Source organism: Erpetoichthys calabaricus, chromosome 9 (genome assembly GCF_900747795.2).
Source record: "Erpetoichthys calabaricus chromosome 9, fErpCal1.3, whole genome shotgun sequence".
NCBI lineage: Eukaryota > Metazoa > Chordata > Cladistia > Polypteriformes > Polypteridae > Erpetoichthys > Erpetoichthys calabaricus.
Window position 1 is genome coordinate 41,619,071 of NC_041402.2, and position 20,223 is coordinate 41,639,293.

The 20,223-nt window shown below is 38.5% G+C and overlaps 1 protein-coding gene across 1 annotated transcript in view; it reads right to left on the minus strand.

The window, feature by feature from the left end:
* Positions 1-20,223, minus strand: part of cpne2 (copine II) — a 165,787-nt gene that overhangs the window by 72,473 nt on the left and 73,091 nt on the right. The window contains 2 exon segments of the mRNA XM_051931693.1: positions 657-716; positions 1,717-1,803. Of these exon segments, the coding sequence (XP_051787653.1) occupies positions 657-716; positions 1,717-1,803 (147 nt within the window).

Sequence of the window (20,223 nt, forward strand, 5' to 3'; positions counted from 1 at the left end):
AAGAATAGGTTGCCAAAATGGAAAAGTTCACATGCTATTTATAAACCCCCTTTATTTTAGTACTATAGGTCCACATGTTTCACTAGTCTTGTTTAATTATTGTATCAGATACTAAAACATTAGAGCATTTAAACTAGAGAAATATAGTTAATTCCTATCAAATGAGGGTTAATAAAACAAAGCTATATGTTGATATATTTTTTATTCACATATAAATGATGACTGAAACTTTCGAAATATGCTGAATTATAATTATTTATTTCAACATAAATGATGACTGAAAATTTAAAATGCTGTTGATGTCACAACACAAAAAAGCATGATAAGCAATATTACAATAAAACTATAATGAAAAGACTTGAACAGCACAGTAATAACAATAACATTCATTTCTATAACACATTTATAAACAAATGATGTAGAACAAAGTGGTTTACAAAATATCAAAGATGTCCTTAAATGCAATGAAAAACAAATTAAGTAATATTAGGTAAGAATAATAATGATAAATGGTATAAAAAATATTGCACACTTACATAAGATATATACTGTAACAGAAACAGAGTCCTAAAATATAGAATTGTTTTTCTAAATCTCTAAATAACAGTTTAATGATAAAGTCATGTAAAGGAATATAAAGGAATTTTTCTACTTACAGTAAACATGAGTTGACAACCACCAAGGATATAATCCAGAAAAGAGTAGTCTCTTGAAATCTGTGGAAATACAGCATAAAGACTGCACTAAATGTCTCAAAAGCCATATGAATGAGGGTCAAAATAAGCAATAAAATGCTATAGACAAATGCTATAGGTAAAACAACTTAGGAAACATGTGAAATCTAGGTAAATCTAAAAATTAAATAATGGTCTTTAAAAAACGTAATTATTATGTGGCATGAATAATCAATGCCAGCATTTAGCTATGAACATGCAGAAATTGATGATACACCATGTTACCGAAAATAAACCGTCCTTTAAAGAGCTAAAGCAGGAACACACAGAGCGTAATGACAGTATGTTGAACTATTTTATAGATCAAATATATCTTAACACATAATGGTGACAGTTTCCACAATACAGGAGGACCTTGGTAGCACCACTGTGTTTCCAAATTGAGAGGAGAAGTTGAGAAGGTTTGAGAAATGAAGTTAAGATGCGCTGTTTGCACCTCTTTGACAACTGTATGGTTCACTGAGAAAATAACAGGGGTCACCTGTTGTAGGGATTGTATCCCTTGGCTGGTTTGGGCCCACATTTGAGCAGCTAAAGGCTTATTTTTTCAAAATGCATAAATATATAGTTTATGCATTGCATTTTCTTTTCCTTGCTAATCTTAGGCAAAACGTGGTTTAAGACAATAGTGAAGTTATTGTATGCTGTATACTTTGAAAATCGGGAGGTAGTACTTGTTATTGCAAGGTATCATTTAATGCTAGCTGGCTTTTGGCTTTAGTTTTGTATTACTTATGTGTTAGATACTACAATTGCCCAAAGAGCAGATTTAACCAAAAGTGGGAACAAAATTTCGTTGCTTAGAATGACATACTTCAGCTATGACTTTAATTATATTCTAAGAGCTAATTTATGTTGGTTAGAGTTATTGAATTTTTGTTTAAAATATTTTTTTTAGTTTCATACTGGAAGGACTTCAAGTTAACCTTGCTAATTTCAAATGAAATGTACAGTTTTTAAAGGTGCAGTTGCAACATCTTACCCAACAAGATTTCACAATGATAATTCCAGAGTTCCTGTAGCTTTTCTTTTTCTTTTGCTTCTTTGGATTAAGGCACTCAAACTCTAACTGAAAAAAATAATATGGAATAGTAAATGTGGTGAACAACTTCACATTTTCTAAGTAACATATTTTTTCCTTGAATATGGCTAAGAAATTGTTTTCACATGTGTTCTCACAATTCATATCATCATTATTAGTTGTTAAACAAAAGTCAACTAGGTTAAACAGGGTTGAAAAAATTGCAGTGGAAGGTGTTTTTGTGAAAAAACATGTATTGAAGAGTATCTTCAACCCTGTGAGGAACAATAATAAACATAAATCAAGAAATCGACTAAATGGAGCCTGCCTGACTAATTAAAAAGTGCTTCACTCCACAGCTGAACCGAAAAAGAAAGGACAAGGAGGTTGAGTTCCCATCATAGTCAGCCACCAGTTAACCAACCACCCAGAAGCATGGAGACCAAAAGCCAATCCCTGATACTGGGGCCACATGCTCTGTTTATTGTCAATGTAATAAGCTCAAGAAGAGTTAAGTTATAAAAAGGTTTCCAAGAGATAACAGAAGCAGAAAAGGGGTATTTCCAGCAAGAGACCTGTGCCAGTTTGACAGTAATGGTATCAATCTCTGGATTGGACTGAGAGAGAGTGTGGAAAGGTCCCGGCTAAGGAAAATATGAGGGCAGAGAGCAAATTGGACAGAGAGGATAGGAGAGGGAATTTCAAACACCAATCCAATGGAGAGAGACAGTGGGACAGACCCAAAACATGAGGAGGATGACACTGGGAACATTTAAGGAGAAGAAGTGACAAAGAGGATTAGTGGATAAACCCCCAATGCACAAAATTAAACTGAGTATGCTGATGATTGGGATTTTAGGAGGACAGAGTAATATTCTTAAAGACGTCTTCCATTATGATCCAATGGAAGATGGAAGAGCATGTTGCCACATTGAGTACAAGGGCAAGGGCTTGTAGGAGGCTTTGCACAGTGCAGGAAATAGAAGTTGCAACTGTTTTTTTATGTGATGAGTGGGGAACGAGAAGGACATTGATGCACCACAATTCTTAAGAACAGACATCGGCCGAAGATAAAAGAAAATGAAGAGGAAGGAATAGAAAAACCTGGATCTGAAGTGCCTGAAACGTCTGCAATCCTGTGTCAAAAAAACATTTGCCAGTATGATGATACCTTAAACAGACCAGTTCAGAAAAGAAATTGGGTGTGCAGTAAAAAAAGCTTAATCAATTAACGAAGAAAGCTTAATTTAAAATGGGGGTATTTGAGTGTCAAATGAGACTGAAAGCTAAATGCTTATCTATATCATGCCAAGACTCAAAGCATAAAGAAAAAAGTACCAAATTTAGAAATAATGGACTTCAGCTTTAAGGACAGGAAAGGGAGAGTATGAAAAGTATGGCTGGAAACAAGCCAGTATATGATGGAAAACTAAGATGGAGGACTGGCAGGAGTGTCAAACAGTTCCAGATAGGAATTAGGATTTAAGACCAATGATAAAGTTCCAAATCAGCATGTGAACCCCCACCATCAGATCTGTTCTGGACGAGAGCAGAATGTTTAATATGAAGTCCTTTTCTGTTCCAAATAAATTTGAAGGGAGGGGTTCAAAGGAAGCTTTGACCTAACAAAGTTTATATGAGGAACAATATTTACTTTAATATCAACCATGGGAGAACAGAAAGATAGAGGAATATGTGCCCAGACAGAGAAGGAGTCTTTAATGCTTTAAAGGGTAAGGGTATAATTGAAGGTGACTGGAAGGTTGAATCTATTCTTATTAGAGATACTCTCTTGGTTCTGTTCAACTTTTATTATAAATGTACCTATTTTTAATACCAGCAGAACACCATTGCTTTAAAGTAGTATACTTGGGAGCTTATTTGCCTCTGTTTAAAGCAATGAAATCAGGTGACATTATTTCAGCATGAATCTAACTTATAAACTGAAATTTCAAAAGATTTACAGCGATTAGCCTTAACATGAAAACCGGTAAAGGGAATAACATTTGATAATCTCATTACACCTGTCAAGGTGTGGAATATATTAGGCAGCAAATGAACAGGCGATGTGGTGGAAAAATAAGCAAACATAAGAATCTGAGTGACTTTGTCAAGGGCCAAATTGTTATGGCTTAGACAACAGGGTCACAGCATAGGGGTGTTCCCAATATGCAGTGGTAACTACCTACCAAAAGTGGCCAAGGAAAGACAACGGTAAACCGGAGATAGGGTAATGGAAGCTGAAGGCTCATTGATAAGCTTAGGAAATGAAGGCTAGCCCATCTAGTCCAGTCCCTCAGAAGAGCTACTGTAGCACAAATTGCTGGAAAACTTAATGCTGACCATGAGAGAAAGGTGTCAGAACACACAGTGCTTGCTTGGTGTGCATGGGGCTACATAGACAGGTCAGAGCGCCCATGCTGACCCCTGTCCACTGCCAAATGGGCACATAAGCATCAGAAGTGGACCATGGAGCAACAGAAGAAGATGACCTGGGTCCTCATGAATAACGCCATGCGTAGAATTCACACTATAACGGACAAAAGTGGAAATGTGTGTAGGCACAAAAAAATTCAGATGCACAAAACCGTGCATAAGCCAACTTCCATGCACTTCTGTTACATAAATCCCGGTCAGCGTGAAAAGTAATGCACATACAGTTAGGTCAGGGGTAGGCAATGTCGGTCCTGGTGAGCCGCAGTGGCTACAGGTTTTCATTCCAACCCAATTGCTTAATTAGAAACCAATCATTGCCAATCTCAGACCTTATTTAATTTTATGGCTTGTTAGTCTGTGCAATGTAAGGCTCTTATATCGTAGATTTTTTTCCTTTCCAAGGATATCATCCAAATGATTTGAAGCCTAAAACAGATCATTTTCAGTCTGTCACATTTTTCTATTAAGTGTTTTATTAAATCAAACAGTGCATGATGAACACACACAGATGTAATTGGAAAAAAGCTAGCTGGAGAACTGCTGGCTGCTTTGTCTTTTACATCTTATTGCTAATAAGGAGCAATTAAAACACTGAATGCAGCAGTTTAAGATTGAAATAAGCAATTAAGGTTGGAGAACCTTAACAAGCGAGACCACTAAAATGAAGCATCAAAATGTCACTTAAGCAATATGTGCTTCATCAGCGATAATTGTGTTCTCGTTAAGGAACTGGGTTGGAACAAAAACCTGCACATACTGGGGCTCTCCAGGACCGACATTGCCTACCCCTGAGTTAGGTCCATAAATATTTGGACAGAGACAACTTTTTTCTAATTTTGGTTCTGTACATTACCACAATGAATTTTAAATGAAACAACTCAGATGCAGTTGAAGTGCAGACTTTCAGCTTTAATTCAGCGGGGTGAACAAAACGATTGCATAAAAATGTGCGGCAACTAAAGCATTTTTTAACACAATCCCTTCATTTCAGGGGCTCAACAGTAATTGGACAAATTAAATAACTGGAAATAAAATGTTAATTTCTAATACTTGGTTGAAAACCCTTTGCGGGCAATGACAGCCTGAAGTCTTGAACTCATGGGCATAACCAGATGCTGGGTTTCCTCCTTTTTAATGCTCTGCCAGGCCTTTACTGCAGCGGCTTTCAGTTGCTGTTTTGTTTGTGAGCCTTTCTGTCCTAAGTTTAGTCTTCAACAAGTGAAATGTATGCTCAATTGGGTTAAGATCAGGTGACTGACTTGGCCATTCAAGAATTTTCCACTTCTTTGCTTTAATAAACTCCTGGGTTGCTTTGGCTGTATGTTTTGGGTCATTGTCCATCTGTATCATGAAACGCCGCCCAATCAATTTGACTGCATTTAGCTGGATCTGAGCAGACAGTATGTCTCTGAACACCTCAGAATTCATTCGGCTGCTTCTGTCCTGTGTAACATCATCAATAAACACTAGTGTCCCAGTGCCACTGGCAGCCATGCACGCCCAAGCCATCACACTGCCTCCACCGTGTTTTACAGATGATGTGGTATGCTTTGGATAATGAGCTGTTCCATGCCTTCTCCATACTTTTTTCTTGCCATCATTCTGGTAGAGGTTGATCTTGGTTTCATCTGTCCAAAGAATGTTTTCCAGAACTGTGCTGGCTTTTTTAGATGTTCTTTAGCAAAGTCCAATCTAGCCTTTCTATTCTTGAGGCTTATGAGTGGCTTGCACCTTGCAGTGCACTCTCTGTATTTACTTTCATACAGTCTTCTCTTTATGGTAGACTTGGATATCGATACGCCTACCCCCTGGAGAATGTTGTTCACTTGGTTGGCCGTTGTGAAGGGGTTTCTCTTCACCATGGAAATGATGCTGTGATCATCCACCACTGTTGTCTTCCGTGGACATCCAGGTCTTTTTGCGTTGCTGAGTTCACCAGTGCTTGCTTTCTTTCTCAGGATGTACCAAACTGTACATTTTGCCACTCATAATATTGTAGCAATTTCTCGGATGGGTTTTTTCTGTTTTTGCAGCTTAAGGATGGCTTCTTTCACCTGCATGGAGAGCTCCTTTGACCGCATGTTGTCTGTTCACAGCAAAATCTTCCACATGCAAGCACTACACCTCAAATCAACTCCAGGCCTTTTATCTGCTTAATTGATAATGACATAACGACGGACTTGCCCACACGTGCCCATGAAATAGCCTTTGAGTCAATTGTCCAATTACTTTTGAGCCCCTGAAATGAAGGGATTGTGTTAAAAAAATGCTTTAATGCCTCACATTTTTATGCAATCGTTTTGTTTAATCCATTGAATTAAAGCTGAAAGTCTGCACTTCAACTGCATCTGAGTTGTTTCATTTAAAATTCATTGTGGTAATGTACAGAACCAAAATTAGAAAAAAGTTGTCTCTGTCCAAATATTTATGGACCTAACTGTACGTGTCTGCCATTTCACCCTGACTTCTCCTGTAATTTTGCATATTTTAATATGCAAATCAATATAAATATCACGTTATATTCAGTATTTGGTTAAAAGACAATTGCAAAAGCACATGAATAAAAGAATTTTAGCGAATGCGAATTGGAGGCAAGGAAAAACTTACTATTTGTTGGATTAAGCAGTGGTATAAACAACAAAAGGAAGTTGATCGACTGATACAGAGTGGCGGAGAAACTAGAAAGTTCAACTTCAGAAAGTCGCACAGTACCCGAAATAAAAAAGAAGTGGTCAGTTATCAAAGTCACTGTGAAAAGGAGAGTCATAGTCCATCATCTGAGTGTCATACAGAAGCATATTAGAGTGCAAAAAAAAGAAAATAATAGGGACACGGTGAAGAAAAAAGGTTGAAATGCCCACTTTAATCTCATAGTTTAATTTGTCATTAAAGTAGAACATTGTAAACTTCATTTTAAAATCATAGCTTAATTTACTATAATTTTTTAGATCCCATCTTAACTAAAGTAATACGTTAAATGCTTCATATTCTATGTGTTCTTCTACTTGATCTATGTGAATGAATCACTATGTGCTATTTAAACTGGCTTTCTCTTACGCCTACGGGACACAGAATACATTACATTCATGATATTACAGATCTCTGAACAATTTAAATACTAAGATCTATACTTGACATCATTTTCATGATGAAATTAATTAAAGCATGTATTAAACATGGGAGTACGGTGGCACAGTAGTAGCGATGAGCTGGCACCCTGTCCAGAGATTGTTCCTGCCTCCCGCAAGATGCTTGCTGGGACGTGCGCGACCCTCAATGAAATTTATTGCAGCAGTACTGTGTCTTTCAAACGTACCAACCCCCAATTCCTTCTTTCTCCACATAACCAATCGCCACACAATAAGCTCTGTAATAAATCTATCTAGAACCCAGATCCTTCAAAACTTTTAAGGAACATTGAAATATCTTTGTAGTACATATTTAATTATTCTATCCATCTATCTATGAAAGGTCGCGCCAGTCCCAGCAAGCATATAGTGCAAGCCAGGAACAATCCCTTGACTGGGCACCAGCTCATCACTACCACTGTGCCATTATGCCCACACGATAAATTATTAACAGTAAACATTATTTAAATGAAGTTAAAATTTATCTGTATAATGTAATATACATACTTTAATGCATTTCCTCTTAAAATGATACCAACAGCACCAAGAAGATAGCTCTCAGAAATCTAAACCGACTTAGAAGCCAGTCGTCATTATCTGTAAATATGCACTCTCTTCCATTGAATAGAATTGAAATCCTTTATTGTTATTGTATGGTACAATGAGATTCAATATGCAAATCCTCCAAAAACTTTTTTCCTATAAAATGATAAAACAACAATAATAATAATAATAATAAGATGATAAAAACAATGAAAAATATACAATATGAAAGCACAAGTACACTATACATGTACATATAGTACAGATGCAAATAAGTGCAAATAAATCATAAAGCGGATCAGGTTGTACAATATTACAACTGTAGTACAAGTTTACAGTGAGGTAAATGTACTTATAAGTATAAACAGTTTTACCAGGAGCACCTGATGGACTGATTGAGTGCTTTTATAGCTCTTTCGATGAAACTGTTTCTGAACTGCAAGGTCCTTACAGGAAAGGCTCTGAAACGTTTGCCGAATAGGAGAAGTTCAAATAGATTGTGCGCATGGCTGAGACAGTGTGTGCTATAAATGTTCTCCAGGGCTAGATGCCGTATCCCGATAATCCTCTGCATTGTCGACACAATCTGCCGTAAAGCTTTCCAAACAGCTGCTCTACAGCTGTGATTCCACACTCAGATACACTGGGTTATAATACTCTGAGTGGTGCACTGAGAGTAACAACACTAAAGCAGCTATGGTATTTGGAATAGTTTGTCCATCCCGTGGACCATTATATTGTTACAGGTTGATTAGAATCAGATGCTTTAAATTTATTTATTTTTAAATTTTTTTTAAACATTTTATTCATTTCATTAAAATCAAATAACATTCCATACAAGCAAGTAAAGTTTAACAAAACTAGGTTTGAAACAAATCAACCCCCACCCATGAGAAATTTAGCTAGGTCAGCAGAGTAAATGTTCTTATATAATACACTACTGTGGCTGTTCGTTTGTCTGTCCAGGATTTTAAATCACCTGTAGCTCGCAAACCGTTTGACTTACTGACCTGAAAGTTGGTACACATATACTACGTGACGTCTACTATCCACTTTTGGGGTGATGATTGACCTACAATGTTATTCCTCTTTTTATTTTTATTTTATTGTAGAATCAACTCTCTGCAGCGGCCAGCAGGGCGGCCATGCGGCGCATGCGTATGGGCGCCGTTCTCATCCCTACCACCTTCGCCATCACTTCCCCTACCTTTTCATATCTTAAATCATTCTTGAGGCAGATTGAAGACTTAAGTGCCAGCTTAAATGAAAAATTAAGGAAAACGTACTAAGTAATTGCAACGCAAACACTGACTTAATCAGTTTTAATGCGAAAAGATGCCGACAAAAGAAGAGAAGAAGCGGGCCGCTGGGGTGGAGAAAAGAAGAGCTGCTCATAAAGCAGCAAGCGCATCAACCTCTGAGCAAAGGAATGCTAAACATACAGAGAAAGAGAATGAAGTGTATTCATTGCACGTTATCATGCAGTGCACCATTACAGGTCTTTAATAATAGCAAAAATATGTAGATAAATAAATGAATAAAAATGAATAGAATAAAAAAAAGAGAGGAGAGAATCCGCTTCCTCAATGCTTTAAATGGTTATTCTAAAATTTTATTGATCAGATCCTGCCAGGTTTTGAAAAAGTTTTGTACAATCCTCTAACTAAGAATTAGATTTTTTCCATTTTTAAGATAATATATAACATCAGTTACCTACTGACTAAAAAGAGGTGAGTTAGAATTCTTCCAGTTGAGCAAAATAAGCCTACGTGCCAATAGTGAATTAAAGGCAATTACAGTTTGTTTGTCCTTCTCCACAATAAGCCCATCTGGAAGTACACCAAACACAGCTGTTAGTGGATTAGGAGGGATTGTGACACCAAGGCTGTCTGAAAAGGCATTTTAATATTTTTGTCCAAAATGATGTTAATTTGGTGCTAGCCCAAAACATGTGGCCCAATGAGGCTGGAACTTGATTGTAACATTTGCAGGTTGAATCTTGCCCTGGAAACATTTTGGATAATTTTAAACGACACAGATGCACTCGATATTTACTTTTAAGTTGAATAATTGTATGCTTTGTGCATATGGAGCTTGAGTGAATTCTGTGCATTGCTGCCTCCATTCCCTTTCTAAGATGTTGAGTGAGAGATACTTTTCCCACTGTACTCTGGGATCTTTGAAAGGAGGTACTTTAAAATGTTTTTAAATATTACGGAAGACTGATCAATATTTCTTCCGGAATAGAAGTAAGTGGGAAATTTGGGAAACTTTTTTATAAGTCCTCTCATTGTCACTTAGAAAAAGCCCCAGAATTTGCTTAGTCTTGCAGTACTAGTAAGATACTTTCTTAGGTACCATATACTATAATTAGCCATGCAGAACTTTTAAATGTGTTTCACTGTGCATAAAATAATTACAGTAATCCCTCCTCCATCGCGGGGGTTGCGTTCCAGAGCCACCCGCGAAATAGGAAAATCCGCGAAGTAGAAACCATATGTTTATATGGTTATTTTTATATTGTCATGCTTGGGTCACAGATTTGCGCAGAAACACAGGAGGTTGTAGAGAGACAGGAACGTTATTCAAACACTGCAAACAAACATTTGTCTCTTTTTCAAAAGTTTAAACTGTGCTCCATGACAAGACAGAGATGACAGTTCTGTCTCACAATTAAAAGAATGCAAACATATCTTCCATTCAAAGGAGTGCAAAGCAAGCAGTCAAAAAAAAAATCAATAGGGCTTTTTGGCTTTTAAGTATGCGAAGCACCGCCGGTACAAAGCTGTTGAAGGCGGCAGCTCACACCCCCTCTGTCAGGAGCAGGAAGAGAGAGAGAGATAGAGAGAGATAGAGAGAGACAGATAAAAAAAATCAATACGTGCCCTTTGAGCTTTTAAGTATGCGAAGCTCCGTGCAGCCTGTCCTTCAGGAAGCAGCTGCACACAGCCCCCCTGCTCACACCCCCCTACGTCAGCGCAAGAGAGAGAGAGAGAGAGGGAGAGAGAAAGTAAGCTGGATAGCTTCTCAGCCATCTGCCAATAGCGTCCCTTGTATGAAATCAACTGGGCAAACCAACTGAGGAAGCATGTACCAGAAATTAAAAGACCTATTGTCCGCAGAAACCCGCGAAGCAGCGAAAAATCCGCGATATATATTTAAATATGCTTACATATAAAATCCGCGATGGAGTGAAGCCGCGAAAGGCGAAGCGCGATATAGCGAGGGATCACTGTACAGTAGTTCAGTTAAAACTGATAATTATGTATAAGATCTTGGCAATAGGTCCTGCAGGTCTCCTACCTTGAATATGCCGCTGCTAGAATAGGCTCTGGTTCTTTAAAAGCCTTGAATGTGCTGACATTTTCTAAAACCAGTATTTGTGTACAGCTGAATAGCAGGTCTGATTTGAGGTGTGATTAGAGCAGAGAGAAAACTGCCTGTGTCTAAACGGACTTGAAAAGTGACAAAAACATGGCAACAAACTTACCAGATACCAAGTACTGCCCACTTAATTCCACATAAATGTGGATTATTTGTTCACATTAAATTTCTTTTGTATGGGCAAATTCTGGCTTAGTGGTCCTCCAGTCATTACTCAAATACCTAATGGTTCTTGGTTTAGAACTATCTTGGAATTTCAGAGGAAATGCTTAAAAAAGTGACCAAGGATAGGCTGGCCTGCTCTACCCAGCTTAGCATTATCCTATTTGAACCTCTTTAGGAAAGGAGAACCAAAAGTAAAGTGAAGTGAAAAGTAAATTAATGTTTTACAAAGACATATGGCGGTAAGACCATCCGCAAAGTAAATTAACTAAAAAAGGTAAACGTTCTACAGAGTTTACTACAGAAAGGGGACCTAAATATATATACTATGGATGTTTAGATACCATATGTGCCCTTTTGGGGAAAGCTGGCCTTTGGAGTTATATGAAAGAACAGACTTCATACTAGAAATAACACAAAAAAAAAAAACAAAAACACCTAGGCAAAAAAGAGGCAACTGCTTGCCTTCAATAGCATTTCCTCAATATTGGAGCTGTTCTAGAAGAGGTTAAGTGTACATTTGTGTTTTAGATGAGTTGATATGTGATGGGAACTGACAGCAAAGAACTGTTCAGAAATGTATTACTACTAACAGCCCAAGCTAAGAATAACCAATGTGGTAAAAGGTGTCTTTCTTAGTGGGACACTTAATGAGATAATATCAGTGTAATTTCATTTTTAATATGTACACAGAATACAGTACTTTATGTGTGCAATAATTAACATTACTGGTACAGAATATTAAACAGATGGTATTCTTTATCATGCTGTGGGGATCACTGAAATTAAGGAAATGTAAACATTAACATTAAAGATAAGGCACAGACTGGGCAGCACACTGATTTCCAGTTGCTCTTAATTTTGATTAAACCCTTTGGCTATATAGATGAGAAATACAAAGTCAGCATTCACTTTCTTAAGTGCATCTGTTCAATAGCACAAAAAGAGTTAATCATGTGATTGAAACTCATTGTACAGCACATAGACATGTTTCAGATGTTTACATGCATAGACAAGATACATGATATAAGCAGGCTGTGATGTAATTGTTGTTGCCAGACATGGTGGTTCTAGCATTTCACAAACAGATGCTTTTCTTGGATTTTGCCACAGCTATCTCTAGACTTTACAGATAATATTGCAATACTCAAAGAAACATCCAGTGGCAGTTCTGAGGGTAAAAGCACATTGTTAAGGAGGCAGATCAGAGGGGAATAGGCAGACTCATGTCAACAGGTGGCATGCATCTATGAATGCAAAATGCATTGTACTTTAGAGTGGCTACATTAGAAAAACACCACACTAGATTCCACATATGGCAGCTAAAAACAGCAAGATAAGACTACATTGGGCATATTATGACAAAACTGGATTATTGCAAATTGGAAAAAACTATTTTCTACAAACACCATGAAACCTGCCTTGTGTCAACATTATAGGCTAGTGGTAGTATTAAAACTGAGTGAGAATTTTTTTCTTGGCACACATTAGGCCTCAATACCAACTGAATGTCATTTGAATGCCATACTGTTTTTAAAATTAGTTATGATACTTTTTTGGTTGTAACCTTTTATTACTCAAGTACATGTTACTTCTGGGCGGCACGGTGGCGCAGTGGGTAGCGCTGCTGCCTCGCAGTTGGGAGATCTGGGGACCTGGGTTCGCTTCCCGGGTCCTCCCTGCGTGGAGTTTGCATGTTCTCCCCGTGTCTGCGTGGGTTTCCTCCGAACGCTCCGGTTTCCTCCCACAGTCCAAAGACATGCAGGTTAGGTGGATTGGTGATTCTAAATTGGCCCTAGTGTGTGCTTGGTGTGTGGGTGTGTTTGTGTGTGTCCTGCGGTGGGTTGGCACCCTGCCCGGGATTGTTTCCTGCCTTGTGCCCTGTGTTGGCTGGGATTGGCTCCAGCAGACCCCCGTGACCCTGTGTTCGGATTCAGCGGGTTGGAAAATGGATGGATGGATGGATGTTACTTCTGTGTATTTTCCTTCCAAAGGGGGTCTTGAATTATGCACAAATTAAGTCTTGCATCAGTTTTGATTTTTCTGATGTATTTCACATAATTAAAGTAATTTAGCTTAATTTCTGATGCCAAATTTTTGTTGTAGCGTTACCAGGGTGTGTGTAAAGTGCAGAGGGTAACACCATTTATGGAATGGGACAAAAGGGCAGCACTGATGTCTCATCTCATTCCGAGACTGTGCATACATTCTAAAAAGCTTTGTGTGTTGTTCTATTCCTTGTTTCGCAATGGTAAATTACCAGTAAACCCCCGATTCTCTAAAGAATCACAAATCCAAGAATGGCAGTTACTTTCTGTTTCCGCCGATCTTTGGAGGGATGAAAAATCATGGAGGGTGAGAGCGTACTGGGAAAGTTTTCATTTAATTAAATAAATATATTTGTACTAACTTTAACCAATTTATTAAAACTAAAATTGAAATTTAATTGTTATATCATTTAAGTCCAAAATGTCTCTGATTTGCTGCACTCATAAATAAAAAAAATATCGGAGTGCAAAGGTTTAAATGAAGTAAATTGGAAACAAAAAATTCATAAAATGGTAAATTCAAAATAGTTAATCAAAAATTTCCTTATAAACAATATTTTTGGTAAAGATGGTTTCCTGTTCTTGAATCAGCTGTCCCTGGTATGGAGTAGTTAAAACCTTCACTTTAACATCATACGGAAGCCGGACTCTTGAAAAGGCAACATAAAGTTGTCCATGTCCAAATACAGGCTCAGATAGGTAAATCCCTACTTTGTCCATGGTTTGTGTTTGGGATTTGTTGATCATCATGGCAAATGCAGCCTTAATGGGAAATTGGCGTCGTTTAAGTTTAAAAGGTAATTCCAGGTCAGAACTTGTAAGGTCAATTCTGGGAATTAAAACAGTATTGCCAGTATGGGATCCCGTAAGCACTTGTGCCTCAATAACATTTTGTCTCATGCTGTTCACGACCAACTGTGTACTGTTGCATAAACCTTGTTTAGTATTAAGGTTTCTTAATAGCATGATATTTGTCCCTACTTTAAGGTTAAGATTGTGTTGTTGTAATCCGGCCGGGTTAATAGTGTTTAAATATTCTAATGGTAAATTAAGATGCTCACTTTCTTCTTCAGAATCAACACTGTCAGTACTTAGAAAGACGCGGCTTTCTCCAGGAAGCAATCCAATTACTTGGTTATTTATCCGGTCAACGTCAATATTCTTTGGACATAATATAGCCCGGTGCATCAAAAGTGGTATCTGGTCCAATGATATTGCTTTACCAAAAACCTCTGTTACGAAGTCGTCGCAAATAAAGGTGTGAGGGATTTCAATAATATCTGGGTGAAGTTCAAACACATTGGTAAGGTTTCCATTTCCCAGTTGCAACAACCAATTGGTATATTCTGGATCTGTACACCGCATGTTCTCTACCAAGCTTAGTTTCTCAAAGTAATGCCAATTTTGTGCGTATTTCAAACTTGGCACGGCTTGCTTCTGGCGTCTGGCATCCGTGCATATATACAACCTTCGGTGTATTGTGTTGTTTGGGCGCCACCTACTGACTCTGGGAAGCTGCTGGGTTTGACTCTGGGGCGCTGAGGCGCTGTGCGCTTTCGGCACGGCTTGCTTCTGGCATCTGTGCATATATACAACCTTCGTTTAGTAATGTAGATTTTTTGACTTTTTTTTTTTTTACTTCAGTTTTTTGGATTTAGCATTGGATGTGGTGAAAGACTGGACTGACTTTTGGTTTAAAAACTTTGCATGTAACTTTTGACATCTCATTCTTATTAAAATATTGTCTCTTTTATCAAGTCAGTATGCAAGCATTGCTAGTTACAATGCTTCCCATATGATAACATGCTATGTCACAAAGCACTCACTATCTTAAGCTGAACCCTTGGATATAATATTGATGTCAGTATACTCCAAAGGCTTGCAGAGTTCCCAGATCTCAATCCAATAAAACACATTTTGGGATAAGGTGGAACAGGAAATTTGCAGCATTAATGTGTTCCTGGAAAATCTGCCAAAACTGTGTGATACTCTTCAAACGGTATAGACCAAAACCTTATCTGATGGTGTGGGTTGGTGCCACACTACCTGTTGCACCTGGGAGCCTCTTAAACATGCCACCGCCAATAATGTACCTGAGGCATGAGCCAGCAGATGAGGACACTCTTACAGAGCAAGGGATAGGTGCATAAAAGTGTAAAAGTGCTTTTATGAAAAACAGTCAAAAACAAAGCATTCAAAAGTGCAGTGCAGAATCTTCAATAAATAAATAAGCATAGACACTAGCAGCTGCAGTCCTCTCCAACCCAACCCCTGTCTTAGCTGCTTCAAGCGGTGTCGGCCAGACGACTCGGGGTTGGTTGTCCTCCCATCTTACTTATCTCTCCCCTGGCATGGCTCGAATCGCCTGGGGAGGACTGCACCATGCTCAAACCTACTCCTCTACAACTATTCACTGGGGCGAGCCACCCCTACAGCGTTGATCCTTTGCTCCTACAGAGAACCAATGACCGCACCGCCTTTCCACACTAGCTGGCTGGCTCAACCTGCCTCTCCGCCCAGTGCTGGTCTCACGGCTTTCTTTCTGTTTGTTCTTCTTTCTCATTCTTGTTTCTCCCTGTTTTTGTCTTGCACTCCCCTTTTATACACTGGAGAGGTTTGCATGTGCAATCGCCTGATTGCTGCCCCAGGATGATAACAAGACAATCAGACCGGCTATATGCAACAACAAGACTGCATAGTCTGTTGATTGCCTCGCACCAACCTGGAGACAAGCTGTCTTTTCTGCAGATCACCTACACCTGCTCCACTCCCCAACATGAGTGTGTAAGTTATTTATTCACTTATATGCCAACAAGTCGCAGACCTCTCGTACCACATACCTTCCCACTCAAAGCTGTCAGTTACATGGAAAGGTTCCACACCTTCACCATCCCAGTGCAACTGGTGGCTCAGGTCTGCGGAGCAGCCTCTACACTGCACTAAAACAATACATAATAATAGCACTAAAACAAACCCTTCTAAAATGAAAACCCAAGCCACCTCTGTAAAACAAGACATTAAAAGAAACAGCTTTAAAATGACAATACAATCAGGATAAATAGTCCATGTTCAGCTCTTAAAATGTCCTCCTCTGGCTTGAGTCCCATGGGTTCTTAACAGTCAGGCCATTTCCCTGTCTGTTCTCCAGTACTCACCACCTCGGCTCATCCCACGGCTGCCACTAAATGTGACGCTGCAGGTTGCTCCACGCTACCGGTTGCAACCCGGGATCCTCTTGAACCCAGTACTTCCGATAACATACCTGAGGGATGAGCCAGCAAATGAGGACACACACAGAGCAAAGGATAGGTACATAAAGGTGTAAAAGTGCCTTTATTAACACTAGAATCCCTGAAGCCTACAAAAAAAAAACTATTAATATCTGCCCACCTTAAATTCCTTCTCAGCTCTCCATCAGCATCTTTTGTTTTGTAAATTTGTCGATCAGCTCAAGCAGCAAGCTATCCCATCCCAATGCCCAAACCCATACCCCCTTGACAGAGCTTAATTCAGGCAAATAGTTCTTCCAGCTTAAGTCAAGGCTCCTTATCTGCATGTGAGGTGCCTGGACTTGTATAGGGAAAAATATACAGTATATCGTTATTTGGAATATATGCATTTCATGTGTGTTCGTGTCTACAAAAATCTGGGTAACTGCAGGATGAAAGGAAATGTGAAACAAGAAATACTGAACACATACCTAAAGCAAAAACTTTTTCCACGTTATACTAATAATCCATCCATCCATTTTCCAACCCACTGAATCCGAACACAGGGTCACGGGGGTCTGCTGGAGCCAATCCCAGCCAACACAGGGCACAAGGCAGGAACCAATCCTGGGCAGGGTGCCAACCCACCGCAGGACACACACAAACACACCCACACACCAAGCACACACTAGGGCCAATTTAGAATCGCCAATCCACCTAACCTGCATCTCTTTGGACCTTGGGAGGAAAACGGAGCGCCCGGAGGAAACCCACGCAGACACGGAGAGAACATGCAAACTCCATGCAGGGAGGACCCGGGAAGCGAACCCAGGTCCCCAGATCTCCCAACTGCAAGGCAGCAGCGCTACCCACTGCGCCACCTCAAATAAACATGTCCGCTTTTATTCAAGAATATAACCAAAGAAAAAAAAAATCATTCAATTTACCTGTTGCTGTCAATGAGTTAAAAACCCAAGCTCAAATGTCAATTGACAGGAAGATGATATGTATTCTTGAATTGCGCATAGGTAAGAACTGCTGCCTTATAGCCCAAAGGTACCAGGTTTGAGTCTTGGCGCTCCGAGTATTGAGCTGCTGTTATTATTATTATAATACAGTAAAAAGATAGATTTGACTTGAGTCTGTAACACCCGGTGTAAATTTTGGACACTTGTAAACACTTGTTTTTTTTTAGTATTCAGTTTTATTCTGTCAGTGACGTTCACGTGGTGCAACAAACTTGCATCTCACTCTCTGAGTTGATGGCATTTATCTCCAATCTTTTCACAAGAGCAGTGATGACCACAGTTGGTGCTGTAGCTGATGCCTGCTTAGAACTATTTGTTGTACTGGCAATCAAAGATACGATGTCCCGCGACTGCTATCATCATGTGGCATTTGCACTTTGACAACAAAGGCACCGGTGAAGAACATGTGAAAAACGACAGATCAACTCAGAAAGGGAGGGGCAAGTTCGTTGTTCCACGTGAACGTCACTGACAGTTATAAGGCAGCAGTTCTTACCTCTGCGCCATTCAAGAAAACGTATCAGCTTCCTGTCAACTGACATTTGAACTTGGGTTTTTAATTCATTGACAGCAACATGTAAATCGAATAATTTTTTTTTTCTTTGGTTATATTCTTGAATAAAAGCGCACATGTTTATTTCATATTTGGACTAAAGTCTTCACACATTATACACTTCACATCATCTATACTAATAAAAGGCAAAGCTCTCATAACTGGAACCTGTTTTTTGTCCATTTACTCAAATGGAGGAGGCGGAGTCACGTATTGCGTCATCACGCCTCCTACGTAATCACGTGAACTGAAAACAAGGAAGAGATTTACAGCACGAGTCAAACGCGGGAACGAAGGTAAATGACGTTAATTGTTGAGTGTCTTTTAATACTGTGTAAGCATACATATTAACACATGTGCAATTAAATGTGTGCATTTACGGGGTGATTTCTCAGGCTTTAAAGCTCGCCTTTTATTAAAAAGGTAAATGCAAACTGTTTTCATTCTGAAGGGCACAGACCATGTTAGATTTCATGCTCAACAGTAAGCTCAGCACACAGCTTGGTCATATTACAACCGGAGGGGCGAACTGAAAACGTGGTATACAAAGAGATCCTTAACAAATAATTATTGATTCATTTTCCCTCAGTTTAAAAAGGTTTACTTTTCTTTTTAATAAAAATTTTAAAGCAGTGCTTCGCCGCTGCGAAGCGCGGGTATTTTGATATATATCAAAATATATTGCGTCATCACGCCTCCCACGTAAGCATGTGAACTGACCCGCTGCCGTTTGCAATGCCATATTCGCGAGATACAAGTTTAATGAGAAGACACAAGGTATAAACGGCTGTTTGGATCACTTTGTAACAAGAGTTAAAATTGCTGTAGCGAGAAACTTTTAACTGCCGGGTCTTAGCTAACATTAAATAAACCCGTGGACATCACAACATCACACAAGAGAGCGGCTCACGTGAAGTGACTGAACGCAGCAGGAGTGATCACTTCGATGAATCAAACCTGTTCAAAAAACACATTACACAATTGATAAGGTACGAACACAATATGAAACCGACTGTGGATTTGCGTACAGCCACTGAAACTTTGTGACGGCACGAGACTTCAGGTCACGTCTCTGCAAAAGAACCTCATTGAGGCAACTATTTTTACTGGTGGTGGCTCAGGGGAGAGAGTTATTATTCCTCGCATCCCCGTTATACCCTCTGATCTCCCATTTCAATTCAAACGCCTCCAATTTCCACTAAGGCTCTGCTTTGCAATGACAATTAATAAGTCTCAGGGACAGACCCTACAAAACGTTAACATTGATTTGAGGCAGGACTGCTTTTCACATGGCCAACTGTACGTTGCATGCTCAACAGTAAGCTCAGCACACAGCTTGGTCATATTACAACCGGAGGGGCAAACTGACAACGTGGTATACAGAGAGATCCTTAACAAATAATTATTGATTCATTTTCCCTCAGTTTAAAAAGATTTACTTTTCTTCTTAATAAAAATTTTAAAGCAGTACTTCACCACTGCAAAGCGCGGGTATTTTGATATATATATATATATATATATATATATATATATATATATATATATATATATATATATATATATGTCAATGTATGTATGTATATATGTATGTCTAGATATATGTAGATATGTAAATATATATATATGTAGATATGTAAATATATATATATATATATATATATATATATATGTGTGAATGTATGTATGTGTGTATATATATATATATGTATGTGTATGTATGTATGTGTATATGTGTATATGTATATGTGTGTGTGTATGTATGTGTGTATATGTATGTGTATATATATGTTGATATGTGTATATATATATATATGTGTATATATGTGGATGTGTATATGTATATATATATATGTATATATGTGTATATGTAGATATGTATATATATGTATATATGTATGTTTATGTGTGTGTGTGTGTATATTATATATATATATATATGACAGCAACACTCATAACAATGACAACACAATTACATAC